This window comes from Salarias fasciatus, chromosome 14 (assembly GCF_902148845.1).
Source record: "Salarias fasciatus chromosome 14, fSalaFa1.1, whole genome shotgun sequence".
Taxonomy (NCBI): domain Eukaryota; kingdom Metazoa; phylum Chordata; class Actinopteri; order Blenniiformes; family Blenniidae; genus Salarias; species Salarias fasciatus.
Genome location: NC_043758.1, coordinates 18,526,052 through 18,551,698, shown reverse-complemented (window position 1 = coordinate 18,551,698; position 25,647 = coordinate 18,526,052). Strand labels below are relative to the sequence as shown.

Here is a 25,647-nt window from a genome sequence, read left to right as displayed (position 1 = left end):
TCCCTGAAAAGCTTACCAGTTCAGCATGAAGTCCACCTTCATCCAAAATGACATATGAACATGAAGAGATGGTGTTACTCTCACACTCTGATTCTGGTAGGAAGGTGGTTTCATCCAGACCTCAGAAATTCCAACCAAAAATCTCATGCTTTGTTCATTCCTCAACAAAACACAAAGAAATAATAATAATAATAATAAAACTAACTTCCCACAGATAAATGATCATTATGGTAATCCAACCAGGGCAATATCAACCAGACTCAGTTGTTGCCTTGAGGGTAATAGAAAATGAAGGGAGGAGCAGGTAAAACCTTGTTGGCACTGTAAACTGGGCAGGCTTTAAAATCACAGGGCCAGTCCTTCCATGCATATCGAAGACCGACAACAGCAGAGTCTTTACACGAAGCGTTGGATACCTGGACAGAGGCTGAAGCCCAGCTGAGGATGGGAGCTGGAACCCAACTGGAATGAAGGCTACATGCAGCCCGAGTCGTTGAACAGCAGATCTATGAAGAAACATAGAGGTGAAGGAAAAAATCTCTTTGAAATGATAAAAGCGTAATTTTCATTCAAGTGCCTGTGAAACCCACAGAAACACTTCCTCATGCCGCAGCCTTTTGAGTGTCTGTGATGAACTTACAGGTATGTAACAGCCTTACCTCATAGATGTCTTTGGATTGAGTGACAGAGACTTCTTGGTCATAGACAATTTCGATGGAATTTTGAGGAGGTTGGATTTCTTTGGGGAAAGGACCGAGGAAGAGCACATCTGTTTGGTTATAGGCCACTGCCCTGGCGCCCAGCGTCAGCCTGTAGGCGACATCCTGTTTGTCTCGAGGATGGATCCTGAAAGTGAAAACCACACTGCATGTGACTGGTTCATCTTCCAGTCCAAACAAGCATGTCTGGTATTTCTGGAGACCAAACTATTTTCAGTTCCTTTTCATGAATCTACCAAAGCATCTGCCAAAATGTCTATCTCTGCTTCAACCTGCAGAGATCAAAACTGTACAATCAACTTTCTGACTGGAAGATGACCAGGACTGTGACGGGACCGTGAAACAACTGTCCTAAAAAACTGAAAGAAGACATAACGGTAACACTTTACTTGAAGTATACCTGTATAATGCATTATAAGTACATTTCTTAAGCATTATAATGCCATTATAGCACTGAGTAACTAGAGTTATAAACACTCATAAATGATCACAATGCTTTATAACATCAATCAGGGCCAGGACCTGGTGTCTAACTCTAACCCTAACCCTATGCTGTATCATGGGTTATAAAGCATTGTGATCATTTATGAGTGTTTATAACTACTTAGTATGCGTTAAACAGGTATGCTTCAAGTAAAGTGTTACTGACATAACTAACTCAATGCAGGTTCACATAATTGCATGCACAGCAGTCAGCCGTTTCCGTGTTTTATTTGTTAGTCTTTTTGTGTTCAGCACACAGTGAAAGTCTGTGGATGTCAACGCTTTGTCAGGGATGCACTGTGTTTTGGCTGCGTATCAGTGACAAACCCACAGAAACTTTTATGGATGCTTATAAAGATCATAAAATCTGTTCAAAGGCTGACTGGGTTCTAGAGTGGTATAAATTAATCGTAGTCAGAAATGGGTTTATTGCCAAGTACAGAAGCCTACACGAGGAAGAGGGAAGGTGGTGAAGGTTCAAACAGACTAAAGAATGGGCAGATTTAAAAAGGCACAAGTATAAAATATAAATAACATGAATTAAGAAAAAAATAACACAACAATAATAAGTATGATGACGATTTCCAGAATTGACATAATTTACATAACTTAATGTGTTCACAGCCCACATGTGAACAACTTGTGTGTTTTGAAGTGCTGTCATGTGACTCACATGGAGGAACTTAAATGTTTTTCACCTGCTATGAACAATAATGAAACAGATCCTTACGTTCCATAAGGTGATGATTCATCCGGTAAATCTAAAGCCACAGCCATGAAGGTTTTTCTCATTTTTGAGTTTGGCGCAAAACCAGTGTCTTCCGTCTGATGCCAGCGGACGTTCGGAAATCTCTCAGCAGTGGATTTTTTGTGGCAGGTTGAGAGCTGCACAAGAAAACAAAAAAAAAGACAACATTTATGACTTGAGAAACACAACAAATGGGAGAATTTACCTCAGTCAAGAGAATACTGTCGATCATACCTGGACAAAGCCAAAGGGGAAGTCTGGATATGTCTGCCCACCCGAGCCCTGGTGAAATGCCATCCTCCAGTCATCGATCATAGCAGGGAAGGAACAGTTGTACTGGTTGGAATGGTAATCAGTATTTGCCTCCCCTGTGATTACACACAGCTGTCAGTTACACACTTATCTGTTCATAACTGACCCCACAAACCAGTGTTACCTGTGAGTGGGCTCACCTTGGTACCAGATGGCTCCATAGATGGTCATATTGAGCAGTGGGTGGATCATTGAGTTCCACAAAACAGAATCGTTTCTCGGACTGTGAGAAAGTAAGGTGCTGGAAGCAGTGACAGCGTGGTTAGTGCTGAGGTTATTTTACGCCACGGACACTTTTACACCGATTGACTCTCGTGTCCTTACCCGCCAATCATTCCCTCTAATTTGCACTGCTGAAGGGCCCTTGAAGACGACCAGGCTTCCACTGGTGTGCCTCCCCAACAGGACTCCACCAGTCCGATGGGGTACTTCAAGACATCGTACAGGTAACGTCCGAAGAGCCAACACACAGCAGAAAACTCAGACAGGACGCCTGTCAATCAAGCAGCCGGAGAGTTAACAGTGTGGCTTTGGTTTAGGTACAGATGCAGTCTAAACAGGTTTCTGTTGGTTGCAGTTCCATACAGCCAAGACAAAACACTCAGGTGTAAACAAGTTCTTCAGATCAAAAAGATCCTTGTCTTACCAGCTGTGGGCACAGACCAGGGAATCTGCACTTGAATCAGATCAAGCAGTTCAGTCTCACTGACATTCAAGGCTGCCTGGAAAGGCCTCACATGAGGATACTTGGGCGCAAGAGCCAGCTCAGACGATGCATTAAAAATCTATCAGACAGTGAGATAACAAATAAAGTTTTAAGGGGGGGTTTCTTTGTATTTTACTGGTGATTTTGTTAACTTAAATAGATATCTAAAACATTTGATTCACAATACATTCTTCTTGCATGATAAATTAGTACTCCAGATCATGACCAAAACGACAAAAAAACTCTGGTTGGGTGTGTGCCGAGTCCAAAGTTGGCAGCACTGGTAAATCAGTAAAACCTGTCAATTTTACATTATTGATAAAAAAAGTATTCTAGTTCTCTCTCTCTCTCTCTCTCTCTCTCTCTCTCTCTCTCTCTCTCTCTCTCTCTCTCTCTCTCTCTTTCTCTCTCTCTCTCTCTCTCTCTCTCATTGTAATTCAACTATAAAGCACACGTGAAGTCTTCACTTTCAAGGTAGGACTTTGTGACTGGGATGTTGTAAATCATCTTTCCAACAGTATGATGTCCTCAAATCCAGTTTCATCACACTAAACTGTCTACCCATCCATCTTTACACATACACACACATTAAATCAGAGATAAATTTAATTCGGAATAAATTTGTAGCCGTACAGACATCAGAATGCGTGAAGAGATTATTCATACCTGAGATGTTTGGAACCGCATGTTACTCTGTCCTCCACACAGCCAAACGTCTCCAAACAGCACATCTGTCATAGTGACAGTGCTGGTCTCTGAAGACACATTCACCATGTAGGGACCACCAGGTTCAACAGGGTCGAGGGTGACTCGCCAGATGCCTGCAGAGAAGGAATGAATGAAAGCTGTCACCCAAATGCAAGTTGGACATCATAGCAAGGTTACATCTGTAACAATGATAGAAAGAAATGTATTTTTCTGTATCTGCCCTGACAGCAGTAAACATAACAAAACCTCTAAAATAAAAGGACTCTCTGCGCTGTTGTCAGGATTCATTGGTTTGGCTCCTGTTTCCATGCAGATGTCAGGATTAGCTCTCCATTTGTGAATGAGTGGCCGTATTTACCTTCTGTCACGGTGACTGGTGAGGTCCTCTGCTGTGTAGGTCCTGACAGGGAGACGGTGACGTGTGCGCCCTCAGGGCCGTATCCCCACAGCACAGCTCGAGCTGGAGACTTCTGCAGCACCATGTGGTCTCCATAGTAGGATGCAAGACGCAGCTGAGCATCTGCATGCACAATGTTATCAATCCCTTATCGGTCAACAGGATAAGTCAATGTTTACTTCAGGTATAAAGATCCATCAGAACACAGGAAAGGGCAGAGTGACATACTGTATACGGGTCTGCAAAAGTGAGGTTAACAGTATGTCGTGGAGCTGTGAGGACGTCAAGAGGCTTCTGCAATCTGAGCATTGTGTAAACCTGCACAACTCCACCCATGTCCTGCAAATTTTATTTTAATTCTACTTTTAGTGAAGAAAAAATATTAAAAATAGTGAAAAAACTAGTTTCTGTCATGCTGATACCAGAGGGCAAAATGTTGAAAATTTGGTATCAATTACTATACACAGGCACCGTCAATGGTTAGAAAAGAATGAGGGCTTGTCGCATCCCGTAGAAAAGAAAAACAAAAGGTTTTTCCCCCATCATCCTTTTCCTCACCAAGAACAGCTCTGCTGTAAACTCAAAGGCTGTGAACTGAAAACAACAATGAGTAGGTTGGTTTGAGGGTGCTCGAGGTTTGATGTTTTAAAGTTAGATTTGATGAAGAGCTGACTGAGGAGCAATCACATTTAAACCAGAAGCTTTTAGAGGAATCCATACCAGCCACTGACAGCACCATCGCTTGGTATGCAACAAAGATCTTGACCTGTTTTTGAACAATGTATGCGAGAGAGGGGAATGTTGTCAGGCATACACACAGACACATCTATACTGTGTGAAAGGTCTTTTCAACAATGCGACTCTCTCACTGACATGGGTCTCAGCCAGAGGCGGAGCGTGGGTCTCAGTACAGAGGGGGCGGAGCATTCTCGACGGGCCCAGTGTGTTTGATGGTAGCATGAGGTATTGTTTGAATGGTAAAATTAATACAGATGTCAATCTCAGAGCGTCCGCTGTCCATGGTGCTGAAAACTGAAATTAAAAACTCACTGGCTAAATCTGTACCATCTTTGATACAGCTTAAATATAAAATGAACACAGCTGGTCTAAAATTACACAATGCATTCAAATAGGTATTGACACAGCTATCTATATCTTTTGGAATTCACGTATATCAGAAAAAAATAGACTTGGCGGTCTCTTATAGTTGAGGGCAACACAAGGCACATTCAAATAGGGTGTTTAAGACCACAGCATTCTGATCAAGATAATATTTTTGAAGGTTTCACTGACTCACCAGTGGCTCCGATGTTAGGTTTTGGGTAGTACCGCTAGTGGCTAGCATAGTGTTTAGCATACTGTTTAACTTCCCTCCAAAGAAAGAAAAAACTCGTTCATGCCGCACAGCCAATCAGCGCTGGCTTACAGCTCTGATGCATTCATGGACAGTCGTAATGTAAGAATTGGCAAATTGGAGCCCACGATCATATGCGTATACCTTCTCGCACACACTGCACATTTTATTGTAATAATTTATTTATGAGTAAATGTGAACACATCATATGAAACGGGGCCCTATGACCTTGTGGGCCCTGGGGCGACCGCCCCCTTGCCCCCATTCTGGCTCCGCTACAGGTCTCAGCAACATCTACATAACAGACAGACACCTCCAGGGCTCGGTTCCTAAAAAGGAATTTGCTAATATGCATGCGTGTGACAAACTGATTTACTGCAATGCCATAAATCACTTTTTATTCCAACCTGATCTCACAGAAATGCGTGAAATGTGCACACACTAGTACCTCGAAAGTATAGGGTTAGGCTTCTGAGTTAATGGACGCCAATAAACCATGTGAACAGCTGAACATGTACTACTGGTAAAGTGTAATGCGTGTCTGATGAATTGAGTGTGAAGAAGTACATCACTCTGGATTTATTTCTGTAATTTGTAGCCCTGCCAGCTATGACATGATTGGTAATGCTGGTATTCTTCAGATCTTGTGTTCTCGCGATACCGCCAATTCCATTCCCAAAATCAATGGGTTTTTGTCCATTGTCCTGGCGCAGGGCCCCAGGCAGATGTGGAAGCCCAGATGATCTGGTACATACACCTGCCGAACAGATGTGCACATGAGACACATGCGGCAGCTTATTGCGCAATTCGGAAAAGCCAGTTGTCAGTCCGTGTTGTTTTGACAACGGTTCCCATTAAATTTTGCAACCTGGTCTCATAAACAAACAACCTCTGCTTGCTTGTCCATGAAGAGGAGCTTTTTGATGCAGGTGTGCGCGCCCGCTGCCCGACCCCACCCCGCCACAAACAACAACAGCATCGTTTCGGCATGCAGCCGCAGACATGGAGGATAAAGATGAAGACACGACTCTTAAAAAAAGAAAATGCAGCTACAACAAAGAGTGGGACACCATTTACTCCTCCTGAGTGAGACCAGTGGAGGGCGACTGCACCAAAGTTGTCTGTGATGTTCGTCAGAGCAAGTTTTCCATTTCACATGGAGGTGAATATGATGTGAGACGACACCAACAGTCCGAGACTCATAGAAAAATGTGTGGCTGAAAAGAACAGCTTCTATTCCATGAATATGTTCCTGCTGAATCCCAAACAAGACTCGACGCACACACTCACAATAATACAGTTATCTCATCCATAACGTCCCCAAAACTATCTGTTGCTGCTGATAACACAACCCTGTCCTTCATTTTCTTGCATTTTGTCCCCTGTATGTCCGTGTACTGTAGGAATTAAAAAAAAAAAAAAAGAATAAAATAAACAATAGTTCCTGGTTGAACTAAAGTTGAAGACTACTGTAACGCAAAAAAATGCGTTAAAATCAATGCTATCATCATCAGGGCTGGTCCAAAATATCCGAATATCTGAATATTCGGTCGCTATGATGACATTCGGCGAATAATTTTGCGATCCGAATATTCGCCGCATTCACCTCCACCCACCCACCCCCACCAAATCAGACATACTCGGGGAGCATATCCGTCGCTCCAGACAGTTTATCTGCCCCTTCATTACAAATTATTTACAGCAAATGTGGCACATGCATTGTTAGTCTGTTATCATTTAGTATCAAAGTTTATTTTGCCTTTTTTTTCTGTTTCTGAATCGCAGGGCCTGCGCCCGAGCGATTAGTTACTTTTACTTTCACTTCTGTCGGCAGACCTTCTCATTCCTACACCATCACATGTACTGTGTGTTTCTTTTGTTATTAATTGGTTTGCTTTTGCTAATTTTACTTTTCATGTGATGGCATATTTCTTTGGATTCTCTCTTGTTTGTTCCCTGCTTATTTCATTTTTCCTTTGGTGTAAAAGGGCAATCCGCCCCTCCTGCTTTCTGTTATAAATTACCATATTGGCCCGAATATAGGACAACTCTGATTATAAGACAACCCCTATTTTTTTAAATATAATTTTGTGAAAATAAAAATATGTTGAAGACAATAAGGTTACTCACAAAACACATTTTTACTGTACAATTATTCTAGGAAAACTCACAACAGAGATAACATTTCATGTGATTTAAGATCAAGAAATATTACTGCAGTATTAAATAAAAAACTATATTCCCTTTCTCAAAATCTGAGGCTATGACTCAGTGAATAAGCAACAAATTAGTACCCTCAAAGGTTCAATAACTGCTTTAATGATGTAAATAACTTTACAACCATCAAATTCAAGTTCTATTGAACTTCATGAACATTAATAATTCAGTCTAATATATCTTGGTCGCTTGGCAGTTGTTTGTTGACTCTGCGGCGTTGAACCATCAGTTTAAAGTTGGCATCAAAACTTAGTCTCTGTTGTTTGATCACTTGTCTAGCGTCTGGGCCTCTTTGTTCAAGACGGGCACGTTCCTTCATTTTTCATCAGATCACTGTGACGCTCTATTTGCTTCCTAGTCAGCGGTACTTTGGTTCCATCCAGCGGCTCCATGTGTAACGACAATCTAGTCCTCGATTATAGTACGACCCCATTTTGGAGAATACAATTTCTGGAAAAAAACATCATCCTATATTCGGGCCAATACGGTAAGTATTGTTTATGTTAATGACGGGTGGGGCAGTTTACAGTCATGTGACCGCATCACGTGGACAGAGGAGGCGCTGTGATAGGGCGATTTATGCAAAACTTTAACTCATAATATAAAATCAACAAATGATTTATTTGAAAATCAGAGTCTGGTGAAGCCAACATGGTTATAGAAACTAGTGATAGAGACCAAAAAATGCCCTGAAACTGGGCGCTTCATGTGTTTATCTCTGAAAATCGGCATTTTTGAATAGGTTCCAATGAGACCGGGGCTCTTTTTGAAACCAGCATCATTCGCCCCCTGCGGGAATCTCTTCGGAATTACAGCTTATTTGTACTCCTGCATTATCTTCAGGTTTTATGAGCGGAGGTTGGTGCCTGGTATATAGCCTCGACTTCGTCAAACACTTTACAGTCACCGACACTAAATCTCTCTTTTCTGTCTCCACGTTATGTTTTGTTTAGTTTTTGTTTTTTTGTTTTTTTTCTTTCTCTTTTCTATGTCGCCCACCAGCAATGGCAAGTTGAGGAGCCCAGGAGTAAATGGTGATCGTATTTTTTAATAGAATCAAATAATTTTATGGAAAACTTGCATGGGGAGAACATGCAAAACTTTACACAGCCGTACCCAGTGCACGACAATGCAGATCATATTAATGTTCACTATAAGCTAATAATAATCAATACATTGTTGCGTTCACAACACAAATAATTGGAGGATGATGAGATTTTTTTTAATCACAGATTAAATTAATTATTAGTGAAGTAAAACCAACTAAATCGTCCCATGTTAAAAAACTTGGTGTGTACTCACCACAGCCGTGAAGACATGTTGACAGGATGAAAAGCGCACAGAGCGTGAGAAACATGACTCCTGACAGACAGATGAAGACTGGTGTGCAAAATGCCTTTATGACAGTCTTTAAAACCCGAGCAGAATAGTGATGGAATGTCACCGTGCACGTAATTCTCACCAAGCCCATGAAGGGCTGCAAAACTTGAAAGGAGGGAAAAAAAAAGTATGGATCGTTGTATTTAATGATTTTGAATCTCTTTAGACTAAATAGTGTGCTAAATTGTTTGCGAAAAGCCGGAAAGCTGACAGCTTGTTTCGCGCATGCGCACTGCGATATTGAGTAGTACCTGCGCTCGGGGCTGTGTTTCCTGTACATGAGCATTTTGAATGGCAAAAAAACTGTCAGTGAAGCAGCTTATCTGCCAACGTGCATGCTCATAACTGGATCACTTCATAACCTAACTTCACTGCCTTGTAGTAGCCGAGTCAAAATGAGTGAAATCAATACAATTCAGTCTTTGCGTTCAGTGCCGTTTTCCCGGAGAACTTTTGAAGAAAAGAGGGAAATAATTTCAAGTGGTCGACCTACTCCTGATGTAGTCATCACAAAAATGGTAAAGAATTTTGTCCGTCACTTTCAAGCTAGCACATATGAAAAACATAAATGGCTAGCTGGCTGTCCACAGGTTAGCAAACAGTTCTGTTGGCCATGTCTTCTTTTTTCCACGGAACACACAGTCTGGTCTACGACAGGTTATGATGATCTGAAAAACCTTCACACTGCTATGAGCATGCATGAGCGCGCATCTCCGCACATACTTTGTGTGGTAAAACTGCAGACGTTTGGAAACACACGGATCGATCATCAGCTGAATGAGGGACTGCGACTCGCCACAGAGCAGCACAACGCGCGGGTAAAAAAGAACCGGAACGTGTTGAAGAGGCTTGTGGACATCGTTGTCTACCTTGGAGCACAGGAGCAGGCCTTTCGAGGGCACTCAGAAGGGGAAGGATCAGACAACCGTGGTAACTATATTGAACTTGTCAGTCTTCTATGGAAATATGACTAGAGGCTTGCCCATCATTTGGAGTCATGTACTGTGTTCTCTGGCATGTCAAGCCACATTCAGAATGATTTCATTGAAGCTGTGGCTAGTGTGGTGTTGAATGAGATAAAATCTGAAATCAAAGATGCAAGCTTTGTAACTATTCTTCTTGGTGAAACGACTGATGTGTCCAACTTCGCCCAGCTTTCTACTGTCTGGAGATATGTCACCAAAGAGGGAGAGGTGGAGGAGAGATTTGTCGGCTTTTCTGATGTCAGTGCTGACAGAGCAGCAGCGGCCCTCGCAGAGCATGTTTTTGCCGCTGTAGATAAAATGCAATGTGATGACAAGCTTGTTGGTCAAACATATGACGGGGCTGCAGTGATGTCCGGCCACCTAAATGGCTTACAGGCCAAGGTGAGGGACCGATACCCGTCTTGCTTTTTCATGCACTGCACTGCCCACATTCTTAATTTGGTGCTGTCACAAGCATGCAGCACTATCAAAGACTGCAAGGTTTTTTTTTCAACTTTAAATGGTCTGGCGTCATTTTTTGCCAAAGCGCACCAAAGCTCTTGATGACCATTGTGAAGAGGCGATTCCCCCGAGCTGCCCCAACTAGGTGGAATTACATGTCTAGGTTAGTGAACACAGCAAAGGATAACCACGAAGCACTAATCGAACTGTTCAATGACATCAGAATCAACCCGTTGGACCTGGACGAGAGGTCCATTCTTTCAGCAGAAGGCTTTCTGCAATATTTAAATAATATTCATCTGCGTTTCATGCGCTCAAATGGCCTGTGTGATGCCATGCCTCAACTCTTCAAACTGTGTGAACTGTTCCTCACTCTGCCATCCACCACTGCCTCAGTAGAAAGAACATTCTCTGGACTAAAACGGATCAAGACGTATCAGCGCAATGCCATGGGACAGCAGAGATTGTCTGGCCTTGCCATCATGTCTATTGAACAGAGGATGCTTCAGAAGATCAAGTCGGATGAAAGCTTCTATGACAAAGTCATTGCGGAGTTTACCAAGAAGGCCTGTAGGATGGAATTAATCTATAAATAAGGTAGGACATTTATTTATTATTGAATGTGTTTTTATGTTACTGGCCTTGTCAATTACGTCACTGTATTTATTCATTAACCTGTATTTTTGCTAGTTCAACTAATGACCTCCGCCAAGGAGGTTATGTAATCATGTCGGTTTGTTGGTTTGTTAGCAACATGACAGAAAACGTTATGGACGGATTGCAATAAAACTTTGTGGAAAGGTGGATCTTGGGCTAACTTAGATTCCATTAAATTTTGGTGATGATCCGGATCACTGTCTGGATCCAGGAATTTTTTATTCTTGTTGGTGACTGATTTGAGCTGTGGCGGAGGTCTGCGCTCTCTGAGTGCCAAATTCTAGTTTTTTATTGGAAATATGTTAGTGTCTTCTTTAATGAGGCCTAAATAATTTACCCTGCAGCAAATATATTTCAAAGGTTTTCAAAACTTTTTACACGTGCTGTCCGTGGTGCTGAAATCCCCTGGCGCTGCTTTCGGACATAGATTTTTTTTTCCTCTCCCCCGCTCCGCTCGAGCGCGGCTGATCCAAACAAAGTTTGTTTTGAAATCCAAAAAGTCCAGAAAGTGTAAACTTGAATTTAAATGGAAATTGTACAGAAAGAGTGTCTGAATTTAAGTTTTTAGGAGTATTCATTGATGAAAAGTTGAAATGGAAGTCACATATTGGACACGTAAAGAAGAAAATACGTAAAAATATAGGTGTGATGAGTATTAAGCATTTGTTAAATTATGATGCATTGAGAATATTATACTGTTCTTTAATTTTACCGTATTTGATATATTGTTTGGAGTTTTTGGGGTAATTCATATCATATTCATCTATTACCCTTAGTTATTTTACAAAAGAGGGCTCTTAGAATAATTAATAAAGCCGCTTCAAAAGAGCATACAACAAAACTATTTCTGAAGTCGGGACTATTAACATTGAAGGATTTAATTGTTTTACAAACATTAATAGTCATGTATAAAGCAAAAAGATGCCTGCTCCCTTGTGGTTTGCAAACACATTTTACTTTGAATAGTGAAACAAGTAGAAGAAATCTTGATTTTAAACATAATTCTGCAAGAACGACTCTTAAAGGAATGTGTGTATCTGTTGCGGGTGTGGAAAAATGGAAATCCTTGGAAAAAGATGTGAAACAATGTTCAAACCTCTTGCAGTTTAAATATAAGTTTAAAGAAAAAATATTTAACATTTATGCAAACGAGCAGTAATAATGATGTGATTGATCTGTAGATTGATTGTGGCCATCTGATGTTTTTTTGTTGTTGTTTTCCTGTTTGAGTTTGGAAAAAAGACTGGGGTAGGAGTTAAAAAAGACTTATTCTTCATCCTACTCCTGTTCTTGTACATGGGATGTGTGTATTTTGTGTTTTAATAATTTGGATTCATTTGTTGATTTTTTTTTCATGCATTCCCAAGGAAAAGAATAAATAAATGAAATGATTTGAAATCACGTCCTTGGTTCCAGTGGATTATTTGAACCTGCTGGTCTTTGGTTTCTTTTCGGGGAATTTTATTGGTTATTTGAAATCCTGGGGTGCAAGTCCCCAGGTGGCGTTGTCTTTCGTTTGCTTTCTGTTCACCTCACCACTCGTTCCGCCACATTCTGGTGAATGAGGTTGGAGTAAGACAACTTATCTTTTTGACCCCTCTCTCCAATCTCACCGATGATCTTGAACTCCCATTTAATGGTCACATCTGGTAGGTAAGGGGCAGAGAGGACAACAGGCTGTGCCACCACAGCGTGATGCTGTTGTTGGGTTGTCATTTTCAGAGTGAGTCTAGCAATTTCCTGTTCAAGCTTTTAAGTTAAATTCTGGAAACTTTCTTTCTTTCTCCGCATCCTGACTTGTGCTGGCTGTTGCCGCGTAGGGAGACGGAGCAGCTTGTTTAGCTTCATTAGCACATGTGATTAGCTTTGTTTTCTTTGCTTTCACACTCACCGTCATCAGAAGCACAGCTGAAGCATCCTCTGCTACCAAATTCTGTTACACTTGTCCTGGAAGAAGAGGCAACTTTCAGATTTTCGTTGGATTTATTGTCTTTACGGTGCGTTTCCACCGGACGCGTTTAACGCGACTGCATTCGCGCGACAAATGACACCGCACTGCGCTGGACGCTCGAGTTTTATCGCTGGTGTGTGAGTTCATTCACGCGACACGTCACGCTGGTACAAATATGCAACACAGAACATCCTGCAGAAACATCACAGCCCTCCTCATCACCGTCTCCTGCACAGCAGCAGTGGGCAGGATTCTTCTGATGTTTGTCCCACAGTCCTGTGTGCACCCGACTCTGTGTGTGTGTGTGTGTGTGTGTGTGTGTGTGTGTGTGTGTGTGTGTGTGTGTGTGCGCGCGCATACTGATCGATGGTGCGGTTTTTGTTCTTTTTTGTTTTTATGACTGTTTTGACTGTTCAGCACTTTGCGTTGTTTTTATGAATATGATAAGTGCTTTTACAAATAAAGATTGAGATTGAGATGGCTCCGCCTGCCACCGTAGCTGCTCTGTATTTGGCATGGGGAAGTCAGCTCCGGCTGCGGGCGAGGCACCGGTGTTTAACAGGTATTGTGCCAAGGTACTTACCCCCTGATAGAAAGTGTATCCCCTGAAATAATTTGTACACAACAAGGCACAACACCGGCATCACTTCTGGATGCATGCTGCCCTCCGGAGACGGTCTGAGCTTGGTGAGTTCCATCGTCTTCTGCAGGAGCTGCGCCGGGATGGCGGTTCCGCCGGGTTTCCACCAGAAGCGGTGAGCAAATGAGATCGCGCACGCCGCTTGCCGCTCGCCTTGGCATCACGCCAACTGTTCTGCGTGGTCAGAGCCCTGCATGCCCTGCGTCGGCACGTCCGTGACGATCTCCACGCTGATAGGATGTCCTGGCGCGAGTTCGCTTGAAAAGTTCAATTATTTCAACTTGAGTGATGAAGCGGTGGGTGACGGGCGGCGATCGTCGAGCAGCGGGCGCTTTCCTCACTTCACCGGGGAACTCAATTAAACTCCAGACTCAGTCTGCTCCTGCAGCTGTAGTGGAGCTTCATCTCACAAAGACTCATGATACTAATAAAACTCCTTTTCTGCTCTTCAGACTCAGATCCACGCTCTGTAACAAGAGCTGCATCCTCACTGGGATGTAAAATCATTGCTATCATTCGCTGAAAACACAGATCACACAGCAGTGAATGTCAAAGAATGAATTCACATGGCGGTGCATTCAAGTGCAATACGAAAGTCGGTAAATGGCATCGGCGTGTTATTTGTTAGCACTCGCAGATACCGACACCAGCGTTTTAGTGCGGGATCGGGGCCACTGCCAATACCAGTATCGGTGCAACCCTAATTATTATTATTATTATTATTATTATTATTAAATACTAATATCTTGTAATTTTATAAACAAACAGCAGGTTTTCATACAGTTTTACTTACTATCACCATATTCATGGAACCCACTACTTTCGTCTCAGGCGACAAGGTTGGTTAGGAGTCGCTCCAGCCATCGTGGCCTCGTCTGCTATCACGTGCCACTCCAACCTGCTGAAAGTCATCGCCGCCGTCAGGTACAAACATTGCCGAGGTTTCACTCCAAAGCTTTTCTGTTGTGTGATGAGTGTTTTGATTCTTTTCACGGTGTATTTGACACATGCATTTGGCTTTGAAAAGACTAAATCTACAGCTATATCTAAACTTTTTGGTGACTTTTTAACACTTTTACCATCGTGTCTCTCTCACAGTTCCATGTCGGTGGCGCCAATCGTGCCATCAGGAGCAGGCTTCTTTGGCTTTTCTCATCCCACCATCCAGAATCTCATCCAGAGTTGTCCCGGAGCTCGAAAATGTAGCAAGTAAATATTCGGTGCTTAGGATTGAATATAGGTTTGCCATGTAGTGCACGACTTGCAGATCTTCCTTTATGTTGAAAACATTACTGAAGCAAACCCTTTGATAACATGATTCTAAGTGACTTCGTGCTCATATCAGATTGCAGATGTTTTTTTAAAATTTTCAGTGTTCATAATAGGTATAAATTACCCAACAAATTTTTGTTTTTACTTTTTGATTTTTGAGGGAAAATTTATATCATGTCAATTCTGCCTGACACAGAGTTCTTCTGTCTCCATCCCAGCACAGACCCCTCCGTCTCCAAGCCCGTCTCATCAGCACCACCTGACCTCTCCCACCATGAAGCCCTCCACCTCATATTTCAGCTCCTGAGATTCAGTGTGGAAGTCCAGATCATTCATGAAATAATCAAAGTTGTTTTCCATATTTACAAGGTTTGTAATTTTATTTCTGACATCTACTTCCTGATTAAAGGACCTATATCATGCAAAATCCATTTTTTTAAGGTTTTAAGCATGCCACAAAGTTGATTTCCCTTTAAAACCAGCCCCAAAATGTTATTTGCCTTCTTCCACGCATGTCTGAGTAATCTTTTTCAGTCTGCTGCTCTTTACAGCAGCCCCTCCCTTCGGGTAGAAAACAGCTGGTTTGAAACTCTTCAAACCAAAGTACATCACATAAGTTGAACTCCTTCCCATCCCCCTTCTTCCAGCCCACCCCCGCGCAGACAACAGGCCCACTCTCCTCTGACCAGCATGCAGCTGATTCGCATTTTCCACTGAGGAGACCCCGCAGGCCCTCGGCAATCAGCGTTGCTGCTTTTTGTATCTCCGATTTCGGATATAAACTTTAACCGTCGTCTGAAAGCAACAATCAAGCAAGAGCAAGAGTCTGAAGGGTCTGCGCTTGGTGAGTTTCTAACAGGAAAAGACGTTTTTGCGTGTCTTTGCGTGTAGAGAAGCTAGAGCTAAAGAGCTAAAGCTAACCCTGAGAGAAGCTAACGCATAACGTGTTTGTTTTGAAGCGCTGATTGGTTGAAGTACGCTGTCAGTCAAAGTCAACAGGGCGAGAGGCGGGATTTTCAGTGAAACAGAGCGTTTTCTCTTCTGGGTTTCAGAATTAGCCCCCGAAAATCTTTTATTTAACACAAAATGACTTTTCCTTAGCGCCAAAAATAAACTATTACCACATTAATGCCAATAATGGGGTTTGGACTAGCTAAAAAAGCATGATACAGGTCCTTTAAAACAAGTGTGAAAACTGAAGCATTTGTCAGTATTTGGGTTCTACCACCCAATGATATTTTGTGTTATGTGCTGGTTAAGTTTGCGTTTGCAGCAGTGTCATATGTGAAAGTATTTTAACTGTGAGTCCCAACTGGGACTTCTTCATTTTTCATCAGTAAAATATTTTATTCATTATTGTTGAGAAAAACTGAATGAAATACCATTTCGGCTTGTGTATATATTATTTACATTTACACACACACACACACACACACACACACACACACACACACACACACACACACACACACACACACACACACATTGACTTGATATGTAAACATGCTGGCTGTGAATAAAACACCCTCAGATTTATGTTGCGCACAGTTTAATTTTAAAAGCATTCCCTGTTTGAGGTGTTCACATTATTAGCAGTCCAGCAGTTACAAATACTGATTAAATTCAGCCCAACCAATCAACATACAGCATAATCATGGTAAATAGAAGGCAACCCTGAGTAGATGTGATTGTCCCCTTCGATAACTCTCACTGATTCCCTGAAAAGCTTACCAGTTCAGCATGAAGTCCACTTTCATCCAAAATGACATATGAACATGAAGAGATGGTGTTACTCTCACACTCTGATTCTGGTAGGAAGGTGGTTTCATCCAGACCTCAGAAATTCCAACCAAAAATTTCATGCTTTGTTCATTCCTCAACAAAACACAAAGAAATACTACTACTACTACTACTAATAATAATAAAACTAACTTCCCACAGATAAATGAACATTATGGTAATCCAACCAGGGCAATATCAACCAGACTCAGTTGTTGCCTTGAGGGTAATAGAAAATGAAGGGAGGAGCAGGTAAAACCTTGTTGATGCTGTAAACTGGGCAGGCTTTAAAATCACAGGGCCAGTTCTGCCATGCATATCGAAGACCGGCAACAGCAGAGCCTTGACACGAAGCGGTGGATATCCGGACAGAGGCTAAAGCCCAGCTGAGTATGGGAGCTGGAACCCAACTGGAATGAAGGCTACATGCAGCCCGAGTCGTTGAACAACAGATCTATGAAGAAACATAGAGGTGAAGGAAAAAATCTATTTGAAATGATAAAAGCGTAGTTTTCATTCAAGTGCCTGTAAAACCCACAGAAACACTTCCTCATGCCGCGGCCTTTTGAGTGTCTGTGATGAACTTACAGGTATGTAACAGCCTTACCTCATAGATGTCTTCGGATTGAGTGACAGAGACTTCTTGGTCATAGACAATTTCGATGGAATTTTGAAGAGGTTGGATTTCTTTGGGGAAAGGACCGAGGAAGAGCACATCTGTTTGGTTATAGGCCACTGCCCTGGCGCCCAGCATCAGCCTGTAGGCGACATCCTGTTTGTCTCGAGGATGGATCCTGAAAGTGAAAACCACACTGCATGTGACTGGTTCATCTTCAAGTCCAAACGATCATGTCTGGTATTTCTGTAGACCGAACTATTTTCAGTTCCTTTTCATTAATCAATCAAAGCATCTGCCAAAATGTCTATCTCTGCTTCAACCTGCAGAGATCAAAACTGTACAATCAACTTTCTGATTGGAAGTCTACTAGGACTGTGACGGGACCGTGAAACTAAAAGTAGACATAAGTAACTCAATAATAATGCAGGTGCATGCACAGCAGTCAGCCGTTTCCTTGTTTTATTTGTTGGTCTTTTTGTTTTCGGTGCACAGAGAAAGTGTGTCAATCTCAAAAGCTTTGCCAGGGATGCACTGTGTTTTGGCTGCGTATCAGTGACAAACCCACAGAAACTTTCATGGATGTTTATGAAGATCATAAAATCAGTTCAAAGGCTGACTGGATGGTGGTATGAACTAAGCATTCTGCTGTCAACAAATCCTTGTACTTTCACTCTATGAGCTCAAGTGAAGCCATGGTCATTAAAAATACTGGCTTGTCCCCATTAAAAAAAAAAAAGAAAAAAAGAAATGTGTTCATATTTTTGATGGGCTTATGGTCCAGTTGTCTCTTGGTGTCTGTTCCTCCTGTATTTTCCTGAGGGCTTGTTAAACTATCGCAACGCAACTTATTACCTCTGCCCAGGAGGTTATCACTTCGGTTTGTTGGTTTGTTGGTTGGTTGGTTTGTTAGCAACATTACGGAAAAAGTTATGGATGGATTGCAATGAAACTTTGTGGAAAGGTGGGTCTTGGGCTAACTTAGAATCCATTTAATGTTGGTGATGATCCGGATCACTGTCTGGATCCAGGAAATTTTTTTTTTAAAGGATTCTTTATCATTGAGAGATTGGGCAGTCTTTGACATAGTTGGACATAACTCAACAATAAATGACAAGGGGGCTTAGCAAAACATTACAGTGTAAGTTCTTCAATGACTCTAATAGATATCGGCTGCTGATCCAGATCTCGGAAGTATTCCGGATACCAGGATCCAGAACAGACAAAAACAGGGGGATTCCGGCGTGTCAGTCACTGTGAGGCAACACATTGAGATATGAACATGCAACAAACGGCTTTCTCCCATACATTGTTTGCGTTGGGGAGAAATAAAATGTTTTTTATTATATGCGGTGTTCTTATTGCTGTTGGTGACTGATTTGAGCTGTGGCGGAGGTCTGCGCTCTCTGGGTGCCAAATTCTAGTTTTTAATAGATTAACTTATCTGCAGAAATCGCAATGCTTTTCACCTGCTATGAATAATAATGAAACAGATCCTTACGGTCCACGAGGTGATGTTTCATCCGGTAAATCTAAAGCCACAGCCATGAAGGTTTTCCTCATTTTTGAGTTTGGCGCAAAGCCAGTGTCTTCCGTCTGATGCCAGCGGAGATTTGAATAAGACTCAGAAGAGGTGTGTTTTGCGCAGGTTGAAAGCTGAACAAGAAAAGAAAAACAGCATCATTTATGACTTGAGCAACACATCAAATGGGAATTTACCTCTGTTAAGAGAATACTGTTGATCATACCTGGACAAAGCCAAAGGGGAAGTCTGGATCCGTCTGCCCACCCGAGCCCTGGTGAAATGCCATCCTCCAGTCATCGATCATAGCAGGGAAGGAACAGTTGTACTGGTTGGGATGGTAACCTGTATTTGACTCCCCTGTGATTACACACAGCTGTCAGTTACACACTTATGTGTTCATAACTGACCCCACAAACCAGTGTTACCTGTGAGTGGGCTCACCTTGGTACCAGATGGCTCCATAGATGGTCATATTGAGCAGTGGATGGATCATTGCGTTCCACAAAATAGAATTTTTTCTCGGACCGTGAGGATTTACGGCGCTGGAAGCAGCAACAATGTGGTTAGTGCGGAGGTTATTTTACGCCACGGACACTTTTACACCGATTGACTCTCATGTCGTCCTTTGTCCTTACTTGCTATTCACTCTCTCTAAGTCGCACTCCTGAAGGGCCCTTGAAGACGACCAGGCTTCCACTACTGTGCCTGACCAACAGGACTCCACCAGTCCGATGGGGTACTTCAAGACATCGTACAGGTAACGTCCAAAGAGCCAACACACAGCAGAAAACTGAGACAGGCCGCCTGTCAATCAAGCAGCCGGAGAGTTAACAGTGTGGCTTTGGTTTAGGTACAGATGCAGTCTAAACAGGTTTCTGTTGGTTGCAGTTCTATACATACAAGACAAAACACTCAGGTGTAAACAAGTTCTTCAGAAAAAAAAGATCCTTGACTTACCAGCTGTGGGCACGGCCCATCGAGTCTGCACTTGAATCAGATCAAGCAGTTCAGTCTCACTGACTTTCGTAGCTGCCTGGAAAGGCCTCACATGAGGATACTTCGGCGTAAGAGCCAGCTCAGACGATGCATTAAAAATCTATCAAACAGTGAGTAAACAAAGTTTTAAGGGGTGTTTGTCTCTCTCTCTCATTGTAATTCAACTATAAAGCACACATGAAGTCTTCCATTTTAAAGTAGGGCTGATGACTGAGATGTTGTAAATCATTTTTGTAACACTGCTGATAACCTCATATCCAATGTTGTTACACAAGATTGTCTATCCAGTTTACCTAATTTCTCACATAGAAATACAGGAAACACACACACACACACACACACACACACACACACACGCACACACAAACAATTCATTCTATGACTCACAGAAATTAATCTATTGAATCGTGTCCAGGAGCAGTGCTTTGCACAATTTTTTCATGTCCCACACCTCTCTTTTTACACTCATGCATTTCGATGAGAGTCACCTGGCCACGCCCCCCTCACAATTAAACGATGCATATCAAAGGTGTAATTTATGTAGGGTTGGTGGGTTATGAAAACCCACGGGCCCTCTTGCGGAGAAATCCACTGCGAGGATTTTTGTTTGCTTGAGGCGGAATGAGTGCCGCAGCTGCCTTCTCTCCGGCCAGGTGCGCTGCTACACATAGGGCCCCGAGCTGAAGGGGGCCCCGAGGGACGGCTGACATCAGTCATTTTCAATGACAAATTAAAGGCGCTACACTAAATGCTGCAACGACAGCGTGTCAAAAATTCCCGCATGGGACCCTCTCCGAGTACTCAGCGGTTAGCTTCTAGCAGGAGGCAGACAGATGTCAGATATCAGCGACACAACTTGAAATCCCCGGATAATTTACAATGGCACGTCGGGAATCTACCTAATGGGCCTCACTACTACCCGGTTTACATCAACGTGATGCATTACATGCAGTCAATATTCGGATTAAAGCTCGTGTCCAAGAGTTTTGAAAGAGAGAGGTTTTTTAATCCAATGTCTCCAGGCTTTCATGAGCTACCAGGCCACGCCCCTTTAACTGCGCACACGCATTATCTGTCGGGTGAAAATGAGAGCCTCCGACTCCTACAGCATCCTACATGTTTAGCTGTTTACGGTGGATGTTCAGCAGACAATGGATATATCCGAGGTAAGCGGGGCGGCTAACTAACTCACCTCTGCCTGGGCGAGTGCGCGTGCTCTCTGGCTGTGTGCACAAGTTGATTGACAGCACAACAAGGCGGAAGCTCGAAATCTATTGGCTGAAGCTGACCGGCGCTTTTTCGGATAACATGGGGGTCTATGAGATGAAGGCGGAGCTCATAAATAAAGTTTTATATTGCTTTCTGCTAATATTACATTATTGTATTGAACCAGACGAACACATTTAAGCTCTGTTAAAATATGATAGATACATTGGAAACAAACGGAAACTCCGGACACGAGCTTTAAGGTCAATAGTAAGACGCCTGTCGATGCTTGTCTTTAGCTTCTATTATAAATCCTACTATGATTTGCACTATAACTTGTTAATTATTGCACCATGCATTACTTTTGCACCCCGCTGTGGGTTCTATGAGCCGATACACCTGTAAATTTCTCCACTGTGAGATTAATAAAGTCTTCTATTCTATTCTATATTTATTGCTAAATGTGCAAAATAACATCAAACAGCTGCTGTCTCTTCTGGATTTTAACATTTTCTTTTTTTATTTTCAACTAAAAAAGTGCAAAATCAAAACTGAAAAACCTTCTGAACAAAAAACCCCACAAAGTTCCGTTTCTAAACTGAAAACACTCCACAGTCTGCAGCAGCAGACACAAATCAATGAACTAAACATGATATATCCGATATAGAAACGGCACCAACTTACATGTCTCTGGAAGCCATGCTGCTGCTTCAATGTTGTGATTTACTTCTTCCCATGCGCTCTGTGATGAACTGACTACTGGCCAATGAACTGCCGCGGCCTAGGAACGGTCTTTTTTGACCAATGAGATCAGAGTGATTCTGTGTTGTCAAGCCATCTCTGTCAGCTCATTGGTCACAGAACGTCAGAGAGCCGGTGAACAATTTACCGTAAGTTTTCAAAAAAAGCGCATGTTCCATTGCTCACGTTTTGAATCTCACAAAAGTACGGAACAAAGTGCGTTCCTTTTCAGCTCAATACGGAACGCACACTTTTACATCCAAATACGGAACGATTCCGTTTTTCAAGGAACGGTTGGCAACTCTAGACAGCAAGATGAATGTAGCATGCTATACCGGAGTTCAAGCTAGCTCTTTGGGCTTATGATTGATTGCTGCCACCTAGTGGTCATTTTCTGCTATGTTTGGGCTTGTTTTCATTGCAGATACATTGTAAGGATTTCTTTTGAGGTGAATTGTTCTGCTCGTTATTGCATTATATCTGTGCATATTAGAATGAGTGATTAGTGGTTGATTGTATGGAAGTTTATCGGGCGTTATTTGTGTGTTTCAGTTTTACCCTTTTTCAAGTCAATAAACCTGACTTCAACTGGAAAACCGTCTTCAGAGTTTTGATGGGCAAAAGGTGTTAAGCTTACTGCCAAAGCATTCAGTACATGCAGAGGGCAGGAAAGTAACTTTAAATATGTGTGCTCCCACACTGCTGAACAGGAACATTCTGGAAACATCGCGACCATATCCATTGAAATATAAACGGGGAGCAAATACACAGTCATTCACTTTCTGTATGGTTGAAATACATATTGGCGATCTACATGGTTACATTCTCGGTTGAAATGTGTTCAATAGTGAGTAAAGTGACATATCAAAGCAAGTTTGACCGGGGACAAACGGACATGTGTGGTTATGTGACTGACAGGTTACAGGTGGATAATGTGCCTGAAGCTTCATGTTTGCTGTTCTGTTTGAACCGACGAGCTGAGCTACAAGCAAGCAGAGGTTGTTTGCTCATGTAACCAGGTCAGCTGGCTGTCGACTGGCTATTATCTGAGTGTCTGGATAAGAAACAATAGTACATACATCGTTTAATGTGAGGGGGCGTGGCCAGGCGACTCTCATCGAAATGTATTAGTTTAAAAAGAGCGGCGTAGGACACAAAAAAATAAAGCTGGCTCCTGGACACGATTCAATAGATTAATTTACGTGACTCAGTACGAATTGCCCTGAGACTGGGTTGCACACACACACACACACACGCGCACACACACACACACACACACACACACACACACACACACACACACACGCACACGCACACGCACACACACACACACCTGTGTATGTGGGAGAAAGTGGAGCCAGTGAAGAAACCCCAGAGGTACAGAAAGAACAAGTAAAGTGCACACAAAAAGGTCTCAGACTTCTGTGATGCCTTTCAACTAAACTGGAGATAAGTTCAATTCTGATTAATTTCCTAAATGTAAATAAACTTCATCAGACGATTCATACCGTAGACATATGGAACCGCATGTTACTCTGTCCTCCACACAGCCAAACGTCTCCAAACAGCACATCTGTCATATTGACAGTGCTGGTCTCTGAAGACACATTCACCATGTAGGGACCACCAGGTTCAACAGGGTCGAGGGTGACTCGCCAGATACCTGCAGAGAAGGAATGAATGAAAGCTGTCACCCAAATGCAAGTTGGACATCATAGCAAGGTTACATCTGTAACAATGATAGAAAGAAATGTATTTTTCTGTATCTGCCCTGACAGCAGTAAACATAACAAAACCTCTAAAATAAAGGGACTCTCTGCGCTGCCGTCAGGATTCATTGGTTTGGCTCCTGTTTCCATGCAGATGTCAGGATTAGCTCTCCATTTGTGAATGAGTGGCCGTATTTACCTTCTGTCACGGTGACTGGTGAGGTCCTCTGCTGTGTAGGTCCTGACAGGGAGACGGTGACGTGTGCGCCCTCAGGGCCGTATCCCCACAGCACAGCTCGAGCTGGAGACTTCTGCAGCACCATGTGGTCTCCATAGTAGGATGCAAGACGCAGCTGAGCATCTGCATGCACACAGGAAAGAGCAGGGTGACATACTGTATACGGGCCTGCAAAAGTGAGGTCAACAGTATGGCTTGGAGCTATGAGGACGTCAAGAGGCTTCTGCAATGTAAGTATCGTGTAAATCTGCAAAACTCCACCCACGTCCCGTGAACATTTCAGTTCTACTTTTAATGAGGACAAATAGTTTCTGACATGCTGATGTGGCACTATGATATAGTTTATTTCATGAAAATAGTTGCCCCCCATTTTATTTCATAGTTAAGGTCATTTTTCTGTTTCTGGACCACTGTTAATGTGTACTCAGGCCTCCTAAGGTAATACTGTATAGGTTTGGCCAGCAGGGGGCACTCGGTATCTTGTGCATCTGCAGCTGGCATAGAAGAAGTCAGTCTGCTGCAGCAGTGTCGCTGATCAAGGACTAGTGTGCTCCTATTAATGCATTTTTCCTGTTTTGTATAGTTTTGCAGCCTGTTTGAAAAATAAATATGTTTCACGGAGGATAAGTTGGCCCCTTATTTCCAACTGTGTAACACTGACACCAAAGGGCAAAATGTTGAAAATGTGGCATCAAAATCACTAAGCACAGGCACCATCAATGGTCAGAAAAGAAAGAGGGCTTGTTGCACTCCGCAGAAAAGAAGATATTTTTCCCCACAAGATCTTGACATGTTTTGGCTATATGTGTGATTGTGAGGTTAATGTTGTCAGTTGTGCACACAGACACATCTCTGCTGTGTGAAAGGGCTTTTCAACAATGCAACTCTCAGTGACATGGGTCTCAGCAACATCAACATAACAGACTGACTGGAGGTGATCATTTGACAAGATTTTTGCCTTTGAATATTAAACACAATAGCAATAAAAACAGTAAAAATTGCTTGTTTTTCATGATCTTTTTTAATATATTGACAGATAAGTTCAGCCTGTCAAGTAAAAAACTAGATCCCTTTTCAATTTGTCAATGAGATGCGACAGAAACATTTCTGACTTTGAAAACTATGTGAATTTGATTTTGTTTTCTTCTTTTGTCATCTATGTGCAAGAGTTTACTTTTTAATCAATTTTACTTTGGAATTGTAGGCCAATTCAGATTTATAAGCAATCGATTAACTCATTTACTCTTTGAGAATAAAAGCTGCTTAGTTTTCTCATGTAACTTTTCTGAAAAATCTTCAAAAACCGTCAAATTTTCCTTTTATTTCTGACAACAACAAAAAAGAAATTTGCTAATATGCAGAGTGAGAACATTTGGCAAGCTGTGATTTTACTGCAGTACGATTAATCAGTTTTTATTCACGTCTTTGTTGTCTTTGTTTATTTTCAGTAGGTGGCAGTGGTGGCTCAACAACAGCCACAGGTGCGTGGAACCTGTAATTAGCTTGAGTTGAGATGACAGTTTTTCTGCTCTTGCTCTCCTTTCTTTTAGGTCATTTTTAGAATCTTTAATTTTGATCAGTGGCTCATGTGATAATTAAAAATCAATGGGAATATCACCCAACAAGTGATCTGGATGGAATTTAATTATCATCAGGCCTCTCCCTGCACCCAGCTGAGTGACTCAGTGGATAGTCATTTTTTCTTTTTAAATAAAGCTTCATTTTGTAATTAGATATCGATAACATTCTATTCATCCAATGATGTTTGGCCTTTTCCACATCATTGTCAATGACGGAAATGCAGAAAACAGCCAAAACTATGTATATAGATCAATAGATCTATAAAGCCAAGTGTCATATATTTTC

The 25,647-nt window shown here is 42.2% G+C and overlaps 3 protein-coding genes across 4 annotated transcripts in view; all 3 read right to left on the bottom strand.

The window, feature by feature from the left end:
• Positions 1 to 18: 18 nt before the first annotated feature.
• LOC115400364 (sialate O-acetylesterase-like) overlaps positions 19 to 25,647 on the bottom strand; it is a 26,212-nt gene continuing 583 nt past the window's right edge. The window contains exons 2-11 of one of the 2 annotated variants that reach the window (XR_003932793.1): positions 23,743 to 23,904; positions 23,343 to 23,497; positions 19,849 to 19,987; positions 19,527 to 19,695; positions 19,333 to 19,433; positions 19,115 to 19,248; positions 18,868 to 19,022; positions 17,358 to 17,544; positions 16,903 to 17,204; positions 19 to 204 (exon numbers count right to left, since the gene is read on the bottom strand). Coding sequence is in view for 1 of the 2 variants with exons in the window: in XM_030108186.1 (XP_029964046.1) it covers positions 16,959 to 17,204; positions 17,358 to 17,544; positions 18,868 to 19,022; positions 19,115 to 19,248; positions 19,333 to 19,433; positions 19,527 to 19,695; positions 19,849 to 19,987; positions 23,343 to 23,497; positions 23,743 to 23,904 (1,448 nt within the window). In the remaining variant the exon portion in view is untranslated. Of the gene's footprint in view, positions 205 to 16,503; positions 17,205 to 17,357; positions 17,545 to 18,867; positions 19,023 to 19,114; positions 19,249 to 19,332; positions 19,434 to 19,526; positions 19,696 to 19,848; positions 19,988 to 23,342; positions 23,498 to 23,742; positions 23,905 to 25,647 lie in introns of those variants that run through there. The other variant, XM_030108186.1, reaches the window with a different exon arrangement.
• LOC115400367 (sialate O-acetylesterase-like) lies at positions 200 to 4,191 on the bottom strand. The gene is made up of 9 exons (XM_030108190.1): positions 4,035 to 4,191; positions 3,635 to 3,789; positions 2,909 to 3,047; positions 2,587 to 2,755; positions 2,403 to 2,485; positions 2,185 to 2,318; positions 1,933 to 2,087; positions 660 to 846; positions 200 to 506 (listed from the first exon to the last, which is right to left on the bottom strand). Exons 1-9 carry the CDS (start codon positions 4,156 to 4,158, stop codon positions 261 to 263), a joined length of 1,392 nt encoding a protein of 463 aa, XP_029964050.1. The 5' UTR covers positions 4,159 to 4,191; the 3' UTR covers positions 200 to 260.
• LOC115400366 (sialate O-acetylesterase-like) overlaps positions 19,529 to 25,647 on the bottom strand; it is a 26,605-nt gene continuing 20,486 nt past the window's right edge. The window contains exon 11 of the transcript XR_003932794.1: positions 19,529 to 19,542. The gene's annotated coding sequence lies outside the window, so the exon portion shown is untranslated. The remainder of the gene's footprint in view (positions 19,543 to 25,647) is intronic.

Coding starts and splice junctions, on each gene's coding strand:
- LOC115400367 (XM_030108190.1), bottom strand. CDS start 4,158: ATGGTGCTGCAGAAGTCTCCAGCTCGAGCTGTGCTGTGGGGATACGGC. Junction 2,756..2,908: donor CTGGTCTGTGCCCACAGCTG/GTAAGACAAGGA, acceptor CTTGATTGACAG/GCGTCCTGTCTGAGTTTTCT. Junction 507..659: donor AATCCAAAGACATCTATGAG/GTAAGGCTGTTA, acceptor GTTTCTTCATAG/ATCTGCTGTTCAACGACTCG.